The sequence below is a fragment of the Polyergus mexicanus genome, unplaced genomic scaffold (assembly GCF_030449975.1).
Source record: "Polyergus mexicanus isolate NDT 795.1 unplaced genomic scaffold, iyPolMexi1.0 SCAF_24, whole genome shotgun sequence".
Lineage (NCBI taxonomy): Eukaryota > Metazoa > Arthropoda > Insecta > Hymenoptera > Formicidae > Polyergus > Polyergus mexicanus.
In genome coordinates this window covers 933,010-946,906 of record NW_027223344.1, presented here as the reverse complement: position 1 = coordinate 946,906, position 13,897 = coordinate 933,010, and the positions used below count along the sequence as shown (strand labels likewise).

Here is a 13,897-nt window from a genome sequence, read left to right as displayed (position 1 = left end):
TAAGTTGCCACATTAATCAGAAATAAAAGTAAATTTTATTACATTGATTTATCAAAATAAAGAGAAAAATTCTTCATTCTTCGAATGAAGAATCAACAAAATTAAAAATCGAACAATATTATTGTTTTTGGAAATTGAAAATTTGGTTTACCAAATAATCATTATCAGCATAAAATCATTAGATAAGACTGTATTATGCGTCGTATTATGCATATTTCTTGCGATTTATTTACATTTAATTTATACTAAAAATCGATAAAGAACAGGCAATAGAAATAAAATTATATATTATCGTGTTATTGCGATCCTTACGAACAAATTGTTTCTTTAACGATACTTAAAGTTAAATATATATTTCGATACTTTGAATTTTTTTCGCCGATCTAAATGTAATTTTTTATTCGGATTGGAAACGCGCGGTGAAACATGAATCATAAGATTGAGTGATTAATATAACAAAAGACTCCGTTATATATTAATCACTTAATTAATGATTAATTTATAATTTTCGAAAGAGACACACGCATACATATACTCATATAGTATATAATATATTCTGTGTATATATGTATATTTTATAGAATGCAAAATATTTCGGAAATGAATAAACAAAAACACGGTATTTAGCCTTGTATAACGCTTCACTGTTTTCATGCTGCGGCCTTGTTATCAATTATACGCCGACACTCGAACAGTAGATCAGTAGAACAGTGATGCAAGACATTTGTATACTGTGGAATTCCTTTTCACGATCGCGACAAATATCGAGAAATTTTGTTAATATGATCATGACGATTAATTTGATAATTAATAAATTTTCGATAAACGTAATTGTGCGATGATACATTTTTATCGAAGCACATATTCCGCGCGATCATTTATTATTTCAAGTAAGAGTCAAAGCGACAAAGATAAAAATTATAAATTATTGTTTTATTGTAATCTTTACAAAATAATTATTTCTTTAACGATGCTTACAATTAGAGTCAGATATATTTCGTATGATATTTTAAATTTGTTGTCGACCTAAATGTAATTTGTTCTTTAGATCGCGTAATAAGATAAAATTTGCACAAGAATCGTTCAATTATATAACCCTTTCAACAGATACACCTTGATATGTTAAGGCTCAATACCTAGTTTATCCTGAAGGGGAAGTTAAGTACCCAAAACACACATTGCAATGTCGGTTTTCAATGTGCTGCAAATTGTTCGTCGCAGATTGTTTTTCCGCGATATTCCATTTTACACTAATATTATAATTATCACCGAGAATTGTATTCCCAATGGCGAATTAAAATCTTATTAAATATTGCTGGACAACGAAAGTTCTGCTCTGACAAGCACTTCGGCCCAGTCGCGGTCCAATCGGTTAAAATTCGGTCGATTGCCCGATAAGGACAGGTGAGATCGTCGTCCCGTATCTCTTATCCTATACACCATACATCAATGGTGTCGCCATACATGTCTTTGTGTGTAGCCTACCGAACATCATATAGCCTCCTTTTTTCCTATACTTTGAAGACATACATGTTTTGCTTCGGTGAACTGCCTAGAACAACTTGGCACAATTTTGCGCGCGAAAAGAGAGAGAGAGAGAGAGAGAGAGAGAGAGAGAGAGAGAAGTTGACCCTCATTTCCTAGATTGTCTAGATGATTGGAAATGGATACCCCTCATTGCTTTTATAAACTGCTATGATATCATAACGAATCGTGTTTAAGCGAGTTCGAATCTCTCTCTCTGAGATTTGAATATGCTTTGAGACACAAGAATCGGGACGTCAATCCCACCCACCGATTCCGCTTTGAATTTGCTCGAAATTACCGTCTCTTGTTAATTTGAAATGCTATCCTCATCCGAAAACTATCCGAAATGAGATCTATTAGAACATTAAAAAAGATAGAAATGAAACAAATTTGAAAGCTATATAAAGTTAAATTTCTTTTTAGAAAAATAAAAAATAATATATTTTTAGAAAAGATTAATTAATTATATATTATATAATAATATATTAATTATAAAAAATTAAAATTAATTATGAGAAAATGTAAAAACTGCAACTTGAATTGTAAAATTTTTGATTATTCTAATTAATCAGTATACAATATCTAGATTCAAGTGAATTAGAAATAAAAAATGCTAGAAATGATTTAATTAAAATTATTTTCTCTCATTTATTATCCAAACAATCATGATGATTATTTCTTAAAATCTAGGCAAGTAAAACGCATAAATCGTCGAGTGATCGTATAGGATGACCAATCGATTCGTATCAAATCTAATCCAAAACGATTTCTCTGTGAGAATGTAAGAATCAGTTCGTACGAAAGAAGCTCGAGAACATATATTTCAATCGTCGAATCGCGGTTTGGGATCAACCAAGTTGGAGGGAAAGTCAATCGCATCGATTGATAGTGATCGGCTATCGATCGATCTCGTCTAGATGATCCGTCCGATAAGTCGTAGTACCGGGTACAACAACGATTGGTAATGGTTTAAACAAGGGCAGTTTAACGCGAAGATCGATGGTCGATTTCGTTCTCGATGGCGTCGAGAGAGAGAGGATCTTTAAATCACGCTCTTCGAGATTTAGTATACACGAGAATTCCGTGATGAATTGTGCCATACAATAGCGTTTGTTTACCGAAAAGGGAAGAGAATAGACTTCTCTCATGACTTCTGTCTCATTCAATGAGAGATTAAACTTATTCAAGTTCATAAGTCATCATTATAAGTCATTCGTCATCACAAGTCATCATAATACTTACGTTAAAATTGTCAACTCAGTATATACAATTTTTTTTAATCACTTTGTAACTGCAAAACAAATCATAAAATTGAATAGCACGTCCGCTAGATATCAGTATGTAAGAAAGATAAAAAAAATAGAAGTTATTTTTCCAATAGAATGTTTAAAAAAGAAATCTTTTTTCATAAAAAAATAATATTAAAAATCGAGCGATGTCAATCTTTCTTGACATCTTTTAGATCTTAACACTTTATTTAAATATAATATAATATACACTATAGATGAGACATGTCATCTATAGTATATATTAAATTTATTATTTTTCGTATCGTAGAAAACTTGTATCTCTTTAGAGCGAAATTGTAAAAGTACAGCAAAAAATGGGTCTGCAGCGACTATCAAATATATCTAAAATTATCACATCTGCAGTATGCAGTATAAGCAAGCATAGGCGATTAGGATTGAGCGCGGGCGGAGTATTAACATTGAATGCTGAAACCGAGTTAGGAGTCGGATACGATTCGCAACATGCATTAAACATCTGCCATATAGCCGTGCAATTCTGAATTATACATCCGTGGCAAGATAACCAGCTGAATGTCCGCGGAATTGTTCTACTATTTCTTTGGCGGCGCAATCGAAGCTGTCCCGCTGCGATAACGCTGTTATAATACTCGTATGGGATTTCTTACCGTGAAAGAGAGAGAGATTAGATGGTGGATTATATACGATTCGAAAAACATGGTAATATAGAATGTATATAGATATGTCGCGATGCAATAACATGGTTAATATTTTAAAAAGATCGCGACGACAATAATTTTACTCCTCGAACGGAAAAGATGAATTATTGTATTTTTAATTAATATTTTTAAATGTCAAACGCGTGAAACTGCAAGCTTAAAATTTCCTTCATCACATATTGCCAACGCTTTTATTCTCTTATTTGAATTTTCATAGCAAATTTTCTTTGTAAGCTTATATTAAAATATTGACCAAAAGAATAATAAAATATTAAATTACAAAACTTTGTATATCGTGATTGCAAATTAAAAAATTTTGTATACTGTTGAAAATATGCAATTTCTGCAATGCTCTCTGAATACGAATTGCATTGAACTATCAAAAACTGAGCATCATTTCTAGTAAATATATTACACTTTTTTTGCAAAAAAAAAAAAAAAAAGAGAGAGAAAAAATTTTGGCCACAATCCATCGAAAAATTTCTGCGTCAAAATTTTTAAACGAGATAAAAATGATCATTGCATCGATAGATGAAAGTAGCAGCTATCGATTTGTCGGCGGCCGTTGCCGATATTTATTGCCACGTGAATCGCGAGACCAAGTGAGCATATCAGCGCGTAGAGATTATGCAGGTGCAACAAACAAGCCACGTTCGCCGGAGATGCATCTCGGGTGAAAAGCGAGCAAAAGATGCGCGAGAACGCCTACGGTCCTGGGGTTCATTCGGTTCCGCGATCTCTGTCGGTCGCCGGAGAATCGGAGCTTCGGACAAGACAATCGTATACGAGAGAGAAAGCCGCGACGATTGGCTCCGTTGCACCATGCACGGATGCGCCATGGCACGAATACGAATGCCCCGAACGCACGACGGAGGTGCGTGAGATAGGAATTCGCATTCCTGGCCATATTCGGCCCTCGCCAGCATCCCCTCGTGTCTAACGCTTTCGGGACGTCGAAACCACCGAGACACGTTACGGCGTTACCGCATTTACATTCACGCGATGCGCTTTCGGTTGTCATTTAAATCGCTAAGTTACATGCGAATCTTTGTATCATCTCCAAGACGAAAATGTTGAGATCCGTTGAATATATTATGAAATAATATAATTTCTAATATGTCAACTGGTGCTTAAGATAATATATATATAGATAGATGTATAAAAATTGAATATAAAACTGAAAATACTTTTTCTTTTAAATTAATATTTTGCGTGTGAAAAAATAAAGGAATAATAATATTCTCTATGAGTCATGAGCAAGTAAGTTAAGTATTGTTTGACTTACCTTAGATATCGCGGCTCCTAAACCAGCTTGACAAGAACCCTGCCTATGGTAGCCCCAGTATCCTAAAACGGAAACAGACAATTATACCATTTCATTCTTTGTTCTTTCAAACATAGACATCGTATCTCTCGGTAGTACAGTTTAAATAAATCTTCCTTTTTTTGCGCAATTCGCACATGATAATTCGTAATATTTTCTAATCAATGATTAAAAATAACAAGTTCAAAAGTAAACACAATACGACATGCAAAGAAACAATATTTTTTTCCGCTATAAAAATATAAATATTTATTTCAAAATTAAACACTAATAAAAATCAAATAAAATTATAAAGATATTGATATATTTTTGATTAAAATGACAGAAAATAATGATAATAATAATATATATATATGATATATTTTTTAGCAGAATATTTTCAAGACAAAATTATCTTAAAATTGTTAAAAAAGCTTTCTGAAAGAGAATATTTTTATTATTCATTATTACTTAGATTAGTAAGAATACTTTGTATTTGTATTACGGATTAATATGGATATAAGGAAGTTTCGACTACGCGCGTGTATATACATACATATATTCCGGGAGTTTCACGCGTTATCGACTAGGAAACGGAATGGTATCGCCTTAAAGAGTCGGCTGCACGCACTAGCAAAAGTAGTGCGTATATATACGCGTCATTAAACCTAGATTGATCTTGCGCCGTGACGCCTTCGCGATTCCTTCTCTTCATCCGAATCATCGCGGCGAGACGAAAGTGCAAGCCGCGTGTTTTATCACGGATCGTGAACAGCGCCATCCGGGAAATGGTCATCGGGTATCTATGCTCGTTAACTAGATAACGCGACGACACTTTTAGATAGGGACAGTAATAAAAACGGGGAGGTCTGTGAGATCGACGGTAAATTTTACCGAAATTCTTTCGGTTCATATGTGAAATTGTATGGATTTTACTTTAACATTTATCTCTATTTATGTTAAAACGGAATTGATTATTATCGCGATAAGGCGAACACTGAAAGGGAATTCCTAGGTAAGATTCAATATAGTAACGATGTCGTGTAAAAATAAAACTGTGTATGTGTAGAGCGTAATATAAACTTATAAAATTAAAGAGAAAATTGTGAGTTATCTTGATTAATGAAACACTTGATTGAGAGGAATTAGGTTATTGTTCTTAGCACAATCGTACTGACAATGAGTATAAATGAGAGAAGATTATATTCGACAATACACAATAATCGAGTCATTTCGTAGAGAAATGCGATTATCTCGCTCAGATTAACGACATTCGATCCTTTTCAATTCATTCTTTTGGGGATATAAAATCTCTTTGCCTTTCTACGTTCATATATTCATAACTTATCGCTTATCAGTAATTACGATATTATTATCAGTATACAATAAAATGACACAAGTCAAAAGATATTATAGCTATTCTATTCACTTCAATGTAATCACGACGATATAATTACTGTCGTTAATATCATATAATTATGCGTAGTGTATATAAATTTTTCTTAATTAAAATATAAAATAATCTACTCAATTAATATAAGAACATAATTCTTTGGCTACCTTACTCTAAAAATAGCATTGCGGATATTATTATACGAATAATTCACGAAAGACGCGCGATAAGAAGAATTATTTAAAACCCGAACAATCAATTATATATATATATATATATTTTAATTAATTTTCTAATTAACAAGTTTTATAATTAGATCGTCTTTATAATAAAATATTGTAAAGCGAACAAACACGTAAAATATTACGAAAGTCGGGCGTTGAGGCGTCAGTCTAATAATTAACCGCCAATATGATAACTGCAAGTTATCGGGCCACAGCCGACAGAAGCCGACTGACAGGGTCAGTGCCATTCCGACGCGACTGCTGCAACGAACTGCATTACGCTCGCAAGAAAACGCGCGCAAGTATGTGAGAATATCCGGTGGCTCAGCTCGGCGTCGTCGTCCCGTAGGACCCGGCCTTCTTCTACATACGCATGTACGTACATATGTACATTATGAGCGCGACAGCAACGAAGCCCCCCGACAGCCGATCGTTCACTTTAGACGAGCTGTCAGTCACGCAATTACATCAATCCGCTCGTCTTCGTCGATCCGGTTGCATCGCGCAACGAAAAAGCAGATATAAAACGAGAGATCGGCGCCACTCGTGACACGCATATCTATGGCGAATCATAAAGTGGCGGATCCGTAAGCTAATAAAAGTTTCAAGTCCCCGCAATCGTCCAAAAATCTCGTCGCCAAATAATTTTGTTCGGAGATAATTAAACAGATTTTTTTTTTTTTTTTTTTTAATCCTCTCCCCGTCTTTTGAGTGTCTATTATTTTTTTTTTATTTATTTAGGAACTCCCATTAAACGCTAGTAAAATATTAAAATAAATCGGTATAACAACGGTATCATCCGGTAGGGGAACAACAGATGCGTTCGACCGCGATATCGTTGACGGTCGATCTATTTATAATCCATCTCCTCTTCGCGCTTTGCAAGGATGCTATTCTCGTCGGTATAAGAGACCATTCTTCGCTCTTAAGCTCGAGTCGACACCAACGACAAGTGGAAGAGAGAAACTTTTTCAGCATCTAACAAGGAAAGTCGCTCTCGCGCGACTGTTCCTTTCTGATTTCGATGAGCTCTCGATATATTGTACATATCGTGGAGTAATTCAAAATACAAGACGTGTACTCTTTCACCTGTTTTCATCTAAACAATAATTCGAAGCTAATTTATCCTAGTCGAGTCTCTGGCAGCGCGTACATAAAGGAAACGATAAATGATCTTTAATTGATGCGATTTTGAAGCGTCTAATAAAGAAATCAGAGCATCACAGGAGACGAGCTCGAGTTGTATGACCGACCCTTAATCGAGTTACGGGGAATGAATGGAACTACTGTAATTCTTGTTTCACGCGCGTGTGTGCGTGCGTCGGTGCACGATTACGTATCCTCAATATGCATTATCACTTGTTTTATTTCGAAATAAGGTGACCGCGTTTATAGTAAAAATATATATCTTCTCGTATTGATTTCTACATCAATTTTATAATTAAATCCTTCAATCTTGCATTACGTAATTAATTATAATTCTTTATATTTTATAATATAATTAATAGCCATAACATTAATTACTGCTGCATGACATTAAAGATTGTACCGATAATTCAAGCGGAAAACATTTTTTCGAATAATTAATTGACATATTTTTTATTTTTGTACGAAATGAAACGAATTTTGTGTACGCACGATATGCAATTATATGTCTGAAAAAATTGTTTTAATACAATGAAAAAAAGAAGAATGTTGCTTGCGCTGGAGATCGGCAGCACGATCGTAATTCAAGTAGGATCAAGTGCTAATTGGCCTTGTTACAACGATGCGGAGTTAATGCCTTAGTCCGAGAGGCGCCTTCCAATTATTATCTTTTTTTTTTCTAACGTCCCTCCCGTCTCCCCAGCCACTTGAACTAGTAGGCGCCTTTCATCGAGGAATGCACTCACTGTAAGTTTCCGTTGCTTTCTCCCTCTCGTTAGCTGCATATGTGAAAAATGTTTTCCTCTACATTTAAATATCTTTACTTGCGCTGCGATATGTCCTTATTTGCTTCGAAAGTGTTAAATGGCGTAACCCGATATAAATCACGCAATATATTTTCAATGACTAATATGTGAATATAAAAATTAATTAATTATAATATAACAATTATAAAAATAATCATAAAAAACAGCTAACGAACATTGATGTAAAACACATTAGTTCCATTTTACATAATACTTCTTTTTTCAAATTGATATTATACAGGGTGTCCCCAATTTAAATGGCAAAACTTCAAGAGCGTGTAGGGGACCGAAAAACTAAGACGAGAAGTCCTTTAGAGGTTTGCTCGTTTTGCCATGGTAAATTGGGGACACTCTGTATAATCAATATGAATATAATACTAAACGAATTTACAATGCATTCACGTAAGTTTGAATGTCACAAGTTTCGAAACAATCGAATCATCATTTTAGCCTCATAAGATAAGTAATCAGAATGTTGATGGTGTGACATTTGAGTCGATTTCCACGTAATCGCATTTTGCGAAGATTATTCGAGATATATATAGTGTGTTTCGCTATCAACTGCACATATAATAATTTTCCTTAACTCATCAGAACTTTCGGTATCGTACAAGAGATAAAAAATAAAAAATTAACAAATAAAAATCTAAATTTTTAAATTACGTATATTTACATTTTAGAAAATTTTTGCTTTAGAATTTTCTACTTTTTAAAATATAACGTTTGTGTATGTCCACACACACAATATTATATTTGTATACATTTAATAATTCTCATATTAATTGTGAGATATGAAAGTAAATTTAATAAATTTCTCTTGTATAATCTGTAAAAATATGAAGAATATTTAATTTATATTTATATTTATATTTTTTAATTATAATTTATGTCTACGTACATATTTCGTCCGCTTCTCTATTTGTAAATATTGTAATTTTACAAATAAAAAAAATTAATGCAAAATCAATAAAAAAATTAATAAAAATCTTATAAATTTTATAACAATCATACGAAAAAAATATCTATAAAACTTATCGAAACGCTGTTGTCTTTAGTAGACAACGAAATAGCCAAATAAATAGCTATGCGATAGACATTTAATTTTAGAAATGAGCAATAATCAGCGATTTAATTAAGCCGGTGTGTAATAAGGCGATCCCATAATGTCGATATTACGTTATAAATTCTGGCTAAGGTCTAACGCCTCGGTAAAAAGATTCTACGATTCTCGGGAAAGCGATTCGTTCAGTCGACTCAGCTTCTAATTGTTTAATTGCGCGATCATTGCGGAATTTCTGGACGATGAGCTCACATCAAGGCTGACGTTCGCTTCCGCAGTTTGCGTTCCGCGAAGGTTTCGCGGTCATTTCACGACGAATTCTGATAATATTTATTTGGAAAGCAGCCGGAATACGTGATGTCCTGATATCATCAACGTGAGGAAATTTTCTCCAGAATTAACTTTATATAATTCGGCATTTTATCTTTTTAATCAGAAATGAATTAGAAGAATAAATGATATATTGATTGAATAGATAACTTTAGAGCAATAAAAGAATAATAAAAATATTGAATGCAAAATATCAGAGAATTGTGAATACGTACTATTTTACAATAATTGTACAAAAATTGCATGGAATGAAAAAAATGATAGTTAAAATTTTAGAAGTTAGTTTATTGTTCCATTTATTTGAAGAATTTAATTACATTATTAACGATTAAGATTTTATTACACAAGAGATTTTTATAATATATATTATAGAAAAATACAGAGATTTCTCCCAAACAAAAATATTTATGTTACTTAAATTGAATATAATAATAATAAAATGTAATAATAATATTAAATTTTTAACAATTCTTCTCAGATTCTTTTCAGAATACTTTTCTCATTATTTGCTTTCTGCCATATTTGATTTTTATCGATAACTTGCAAATAGCCAGTTGCAGCAATTCTCTTTCCATTTTTATTTCTCGTTGTTATCATTTAAGATATCTTTAAAAAATATTATTATATATCATATATTACATATTATATCATGTTACCAAAGTTATTGAATTCTTTCCCATGTATATCTGAGATTATAAAAATTCAGGAAATATAATAGACAATTTTGTTTATACTATAAGGAGAAAAATCGATCAATTAGGAAAACCGTTTTCAAAAGAATGTAAGGGATTCATAGGGTGCTTAATATTCTCATAAAATATCTGTAGCATCAACGTTTCATTTCCATGCATTGATAATCACGAGATAAAAGTTAATGTAATTCTTTTTACAGAACATCGGAAAATATCATAGGATCATTATCGCGCAAGTCGAGGAAAATTTATGAGCATGGGGAATGATTATACAGATGAAAGAATAAATCTTAAAAAGAAAGAGAAAAAGATCTTTTTTTAATTTGGGTTACATTGCTTTAATAATGTACGAGTGATATTCTAAATAATTCTTATAAATATTAAAGCGTAAATAGTGGTTTCCTTTTACGATCGAATATAAATGTTTTAATATATGAACTAAAATTATGAAATGTAATTGTAATGATTTCCAAAAAGATATACCGTTTCCTATTTGCCAAGAGTTATAGCTAATTAGATATCTTTACAAATCAGTGCGGAGAGAGTGAAGCGGTACCGAAAGTCGATATGTCCTTTGTCATTAAGGCATGAGGCATCTACATGGTCGGCAGGAAGTATCCTTTTACATGGCGTATTTATGGTCGTTATACTTCGGGAACACGGCCATATGTCGACTGCATCCTTGTTACTCCGCAGAGGAAATTCGTCCTCGTGTGATCCTCGGCGAAGAGGATGAGGAGAATTTACCTCCGGACATGGCGAAAGCTACTTTCTTGCATCTAAAGAAGGATACGTTCAGGTCCTGCTTTATATCTTCGAAAAGGCGTATGTTTATAACTGTTTATAACACTCGTCTCGAACGTACAACCAGGAGTATACGAAAATCTCTCAAGACATTTTTCGTTCTTTTTTTTTTTTTTTATAAACCGGGGCTATATTCGGAGGACGATGCGACGCGCGTGCTATAAATCGTACACAGCCCTCGAGAGTTCGATACCGGTGACGGAGAGAGGACGACGAGAGTGGAAATTAAACATTCGCTCGTACTTTGTTTACCTTACCGCGAAGTCGCTTTCGTTAAGAACGGAAATCTTCGGGGAACGTTTTGTTAACGATTCAAGTGGACGGATGCGATAGAAGTCACGCGCACTTTCTCTGAACTACAGATGCTAAAATAACATTTATGTATAATGTTTTCGTTGAGACACGAGTAGATAATAAAGCCTTGATCCTAATTTTATTTCGTTTAATAGACTTCATTTTTTTAACGGTACTTGAATATTATATAACCGTGAGTGAAGCTTGATGTCAGTTTTTTTTTTTTTTTTTCGAATTCACCAAAAATATCAATGTTTAAGAGAAAGTACACAAGATTTTTATGATACTTTGTGATAAGAGTGCTTGAACAAAAACTTACTCGTACGGCATGGGGAATATTCCTGCGATTCGTTGAAGTTATTAGCGACGACCCAACACGTGCCCACCGGTTCTCTTCTGTTGCCCACCGTGGATTCTTTATTCCACCTACTGTCATCGGGATCGTACTTTGGCTGCGACACGGAGAACCAGATGTATCTAGGCGCGCATGCCTGCGAACATAAAGCGAGATTGCATAGTTATTAATAATTCGAGGTCTCTCATTGCGGTTGTTTGTCGTTTCTAATATTCTCTGCAATCGCAATTAAAACGCGTACCGATCAGTTGTCGGTTCCGCCGGTCGTTAAAGGAGTTTACGCGGGAAGAAAAAAAACGCACATAAACGCGATAAATTTAAAACCACGAGCGGTATATTTATGGCATGTATAAAGGCTGTCCCAGAATTAGACCGATAAACTTCAGATGGTTATAATGGACACCAAAACAAGCCAATTCTGTCAATAAACATGTGGCTGTTTTGGTAATAGAGAATCAAAGACTAACAAAGGCAAAAATCTTTGAAAAAAATTATTTCTTCAAAATTTTATTAATAAAAGTGGTTAAATAAAAATATTTCTATCATGAAACTTTTGTACAAAACATTTCTTGATATCTCAAATAATTTTCGAGATATATCGAGAAAAGCAAGAAGCCGCTCTACATGAGGAGTGATTTTACTCCTTAGAATCGTTTTTGGGCTGCAGCTGTAAATTTTTAAATTCGTTTATTTAAACCTACATGTGTGTAAAGTTTCATCAAAAATCAGAATTTTCGGGTTCGCCAAGTTCCCTTGTCAGTCTTTAATTCTCTAGCGCTAAAACGGCTCATTTGCGGGCACAAACTTATTTGCAAAATTTATTTGTTTTGATGTCCTTTATAACCATCTAAAGTTTGTCGACCTAATTTTGGGACACCTTGTATATATATATATATAGTATTAAAGCCCAATTCTCACCTTTTGTTTAACGCTAAACTCCATCAAAACGGAATAGCGATATAACTTTAAAAATTAAACATTATTCACATATACTCGTTTTTATACATATGTCTAATTATTTCATGACAACAGGAGAAATTTTAGACTCTTTTCTTAAAAGAATCATAAAAGAAATCATGATAAATTATAAATAGGTTTTATGTTAATTAGATTTGCAAACGTTTTTATTTCTCCTAATTAATAAAATAAAATAGAATAAAATCAAATAGAATAAAATCAAATAGAATAAAATCAAATAAAATCAAATAAAATATTGCTATTCCGTCTATAATGACTTATTTCATGAAAAATGTACGACAAGAATATAGGCCTCGGACATGTTTAGCAACCCCGGAAAGCGCATTACGCAATCAGTACGAATCACTGACGCATTTAGAAATACACGTGTGCTTTCTGCGAGATACTCAGGCGAGGCATATTTGCGTACGCGCGACTAGCTTTGATGATTCCTTAGAAGTAAAAAGTCCTTTCTGCTGCATAATTTTTACTACTGCTAAACATCATGTACTGCTGGGCATTCGATTATTGCAGGCAGATACTATTAATATTAAATTCATGCCTTAGGCATTTTCTTATAAGTACGCGTTACGTAGACAAGCTATAATTTGATTCTATTCCAGTAATGCACCAACAATCTTGCGAACATATCTGCGATGTACTTATTGTTAGGCTCTTTCAGACCGAATGTCTTCTTTAGCCCTAAACATGTATCATTATGCCAAATATGACGCTGATTCTAGCTGAAAATTAATGGGAAATTCCATCAATTGCTGTAAATTCTTATTATTATTAGTTTTTTTTTTTATTTTCAATGTTAAAAATCTTCAAAGTTAAAGTTTAAAAAATTTAAATCTGTGTTTATATAAAATTAATTAACATATAATTAAAATAAATTTCAAAAGTGATATGTTTAAAAAAAAAAAAAACACTTTAAATTCCAATAACATAAAACAACGATTGACGAGCGATTCAAATTAAAATAATTGCCCTTTACCTTGATTTCTGGTATCTATCGTTGAAAATAAATGTCTACAAAA

The 13,897-nt window shown here is 33.0% G+C and overlaps 2 protein-coding genes across 8 annotated transcripts in view; one reads left to right on the top strand and one right to left on the bottom strand.

The window, feature by feature from the left end:
* Positions 1-13,897, top strand: part of Wdr79 (WD repeat domain 79) — a 73,646-nt gene that overhangs the window by 13,792 nt on the left and 45,957 nt on the right. The window lies entirely within an intron of this gene.
* The window catches only part of LOC138942932 (integrin alpha-PS2-like), a 200,563-nt gene that overhangs the window by 145,184 nt on the left and 41,482 nt on the right, over positions 1-13,897 (bottom strand). For 6 of the 7 annotated variants that reach the window (XM_070313428.1, XM_070313430.1, XM_070313431.1 and 3 more), the window contains exons 4-5: positions 11,865-12,036; positions 4,779-4,840 (exon numbers count right to left, since the gene is read on the bottom strand). In XM_070313428.1, the coding sequence (XP_070169529.1) occupies positions 4,779-4,840; positions 11,865-12,036 (234 nt within the window). Of the gene's footprint in view, positions 1-4,778; positions 4,841-10,749; positions 11,227-11,864; positions 12,037-13,897 lie in introns of those variants that run through there. The other variant, XM_070313435.1, reaches the window with a different exon arrangement.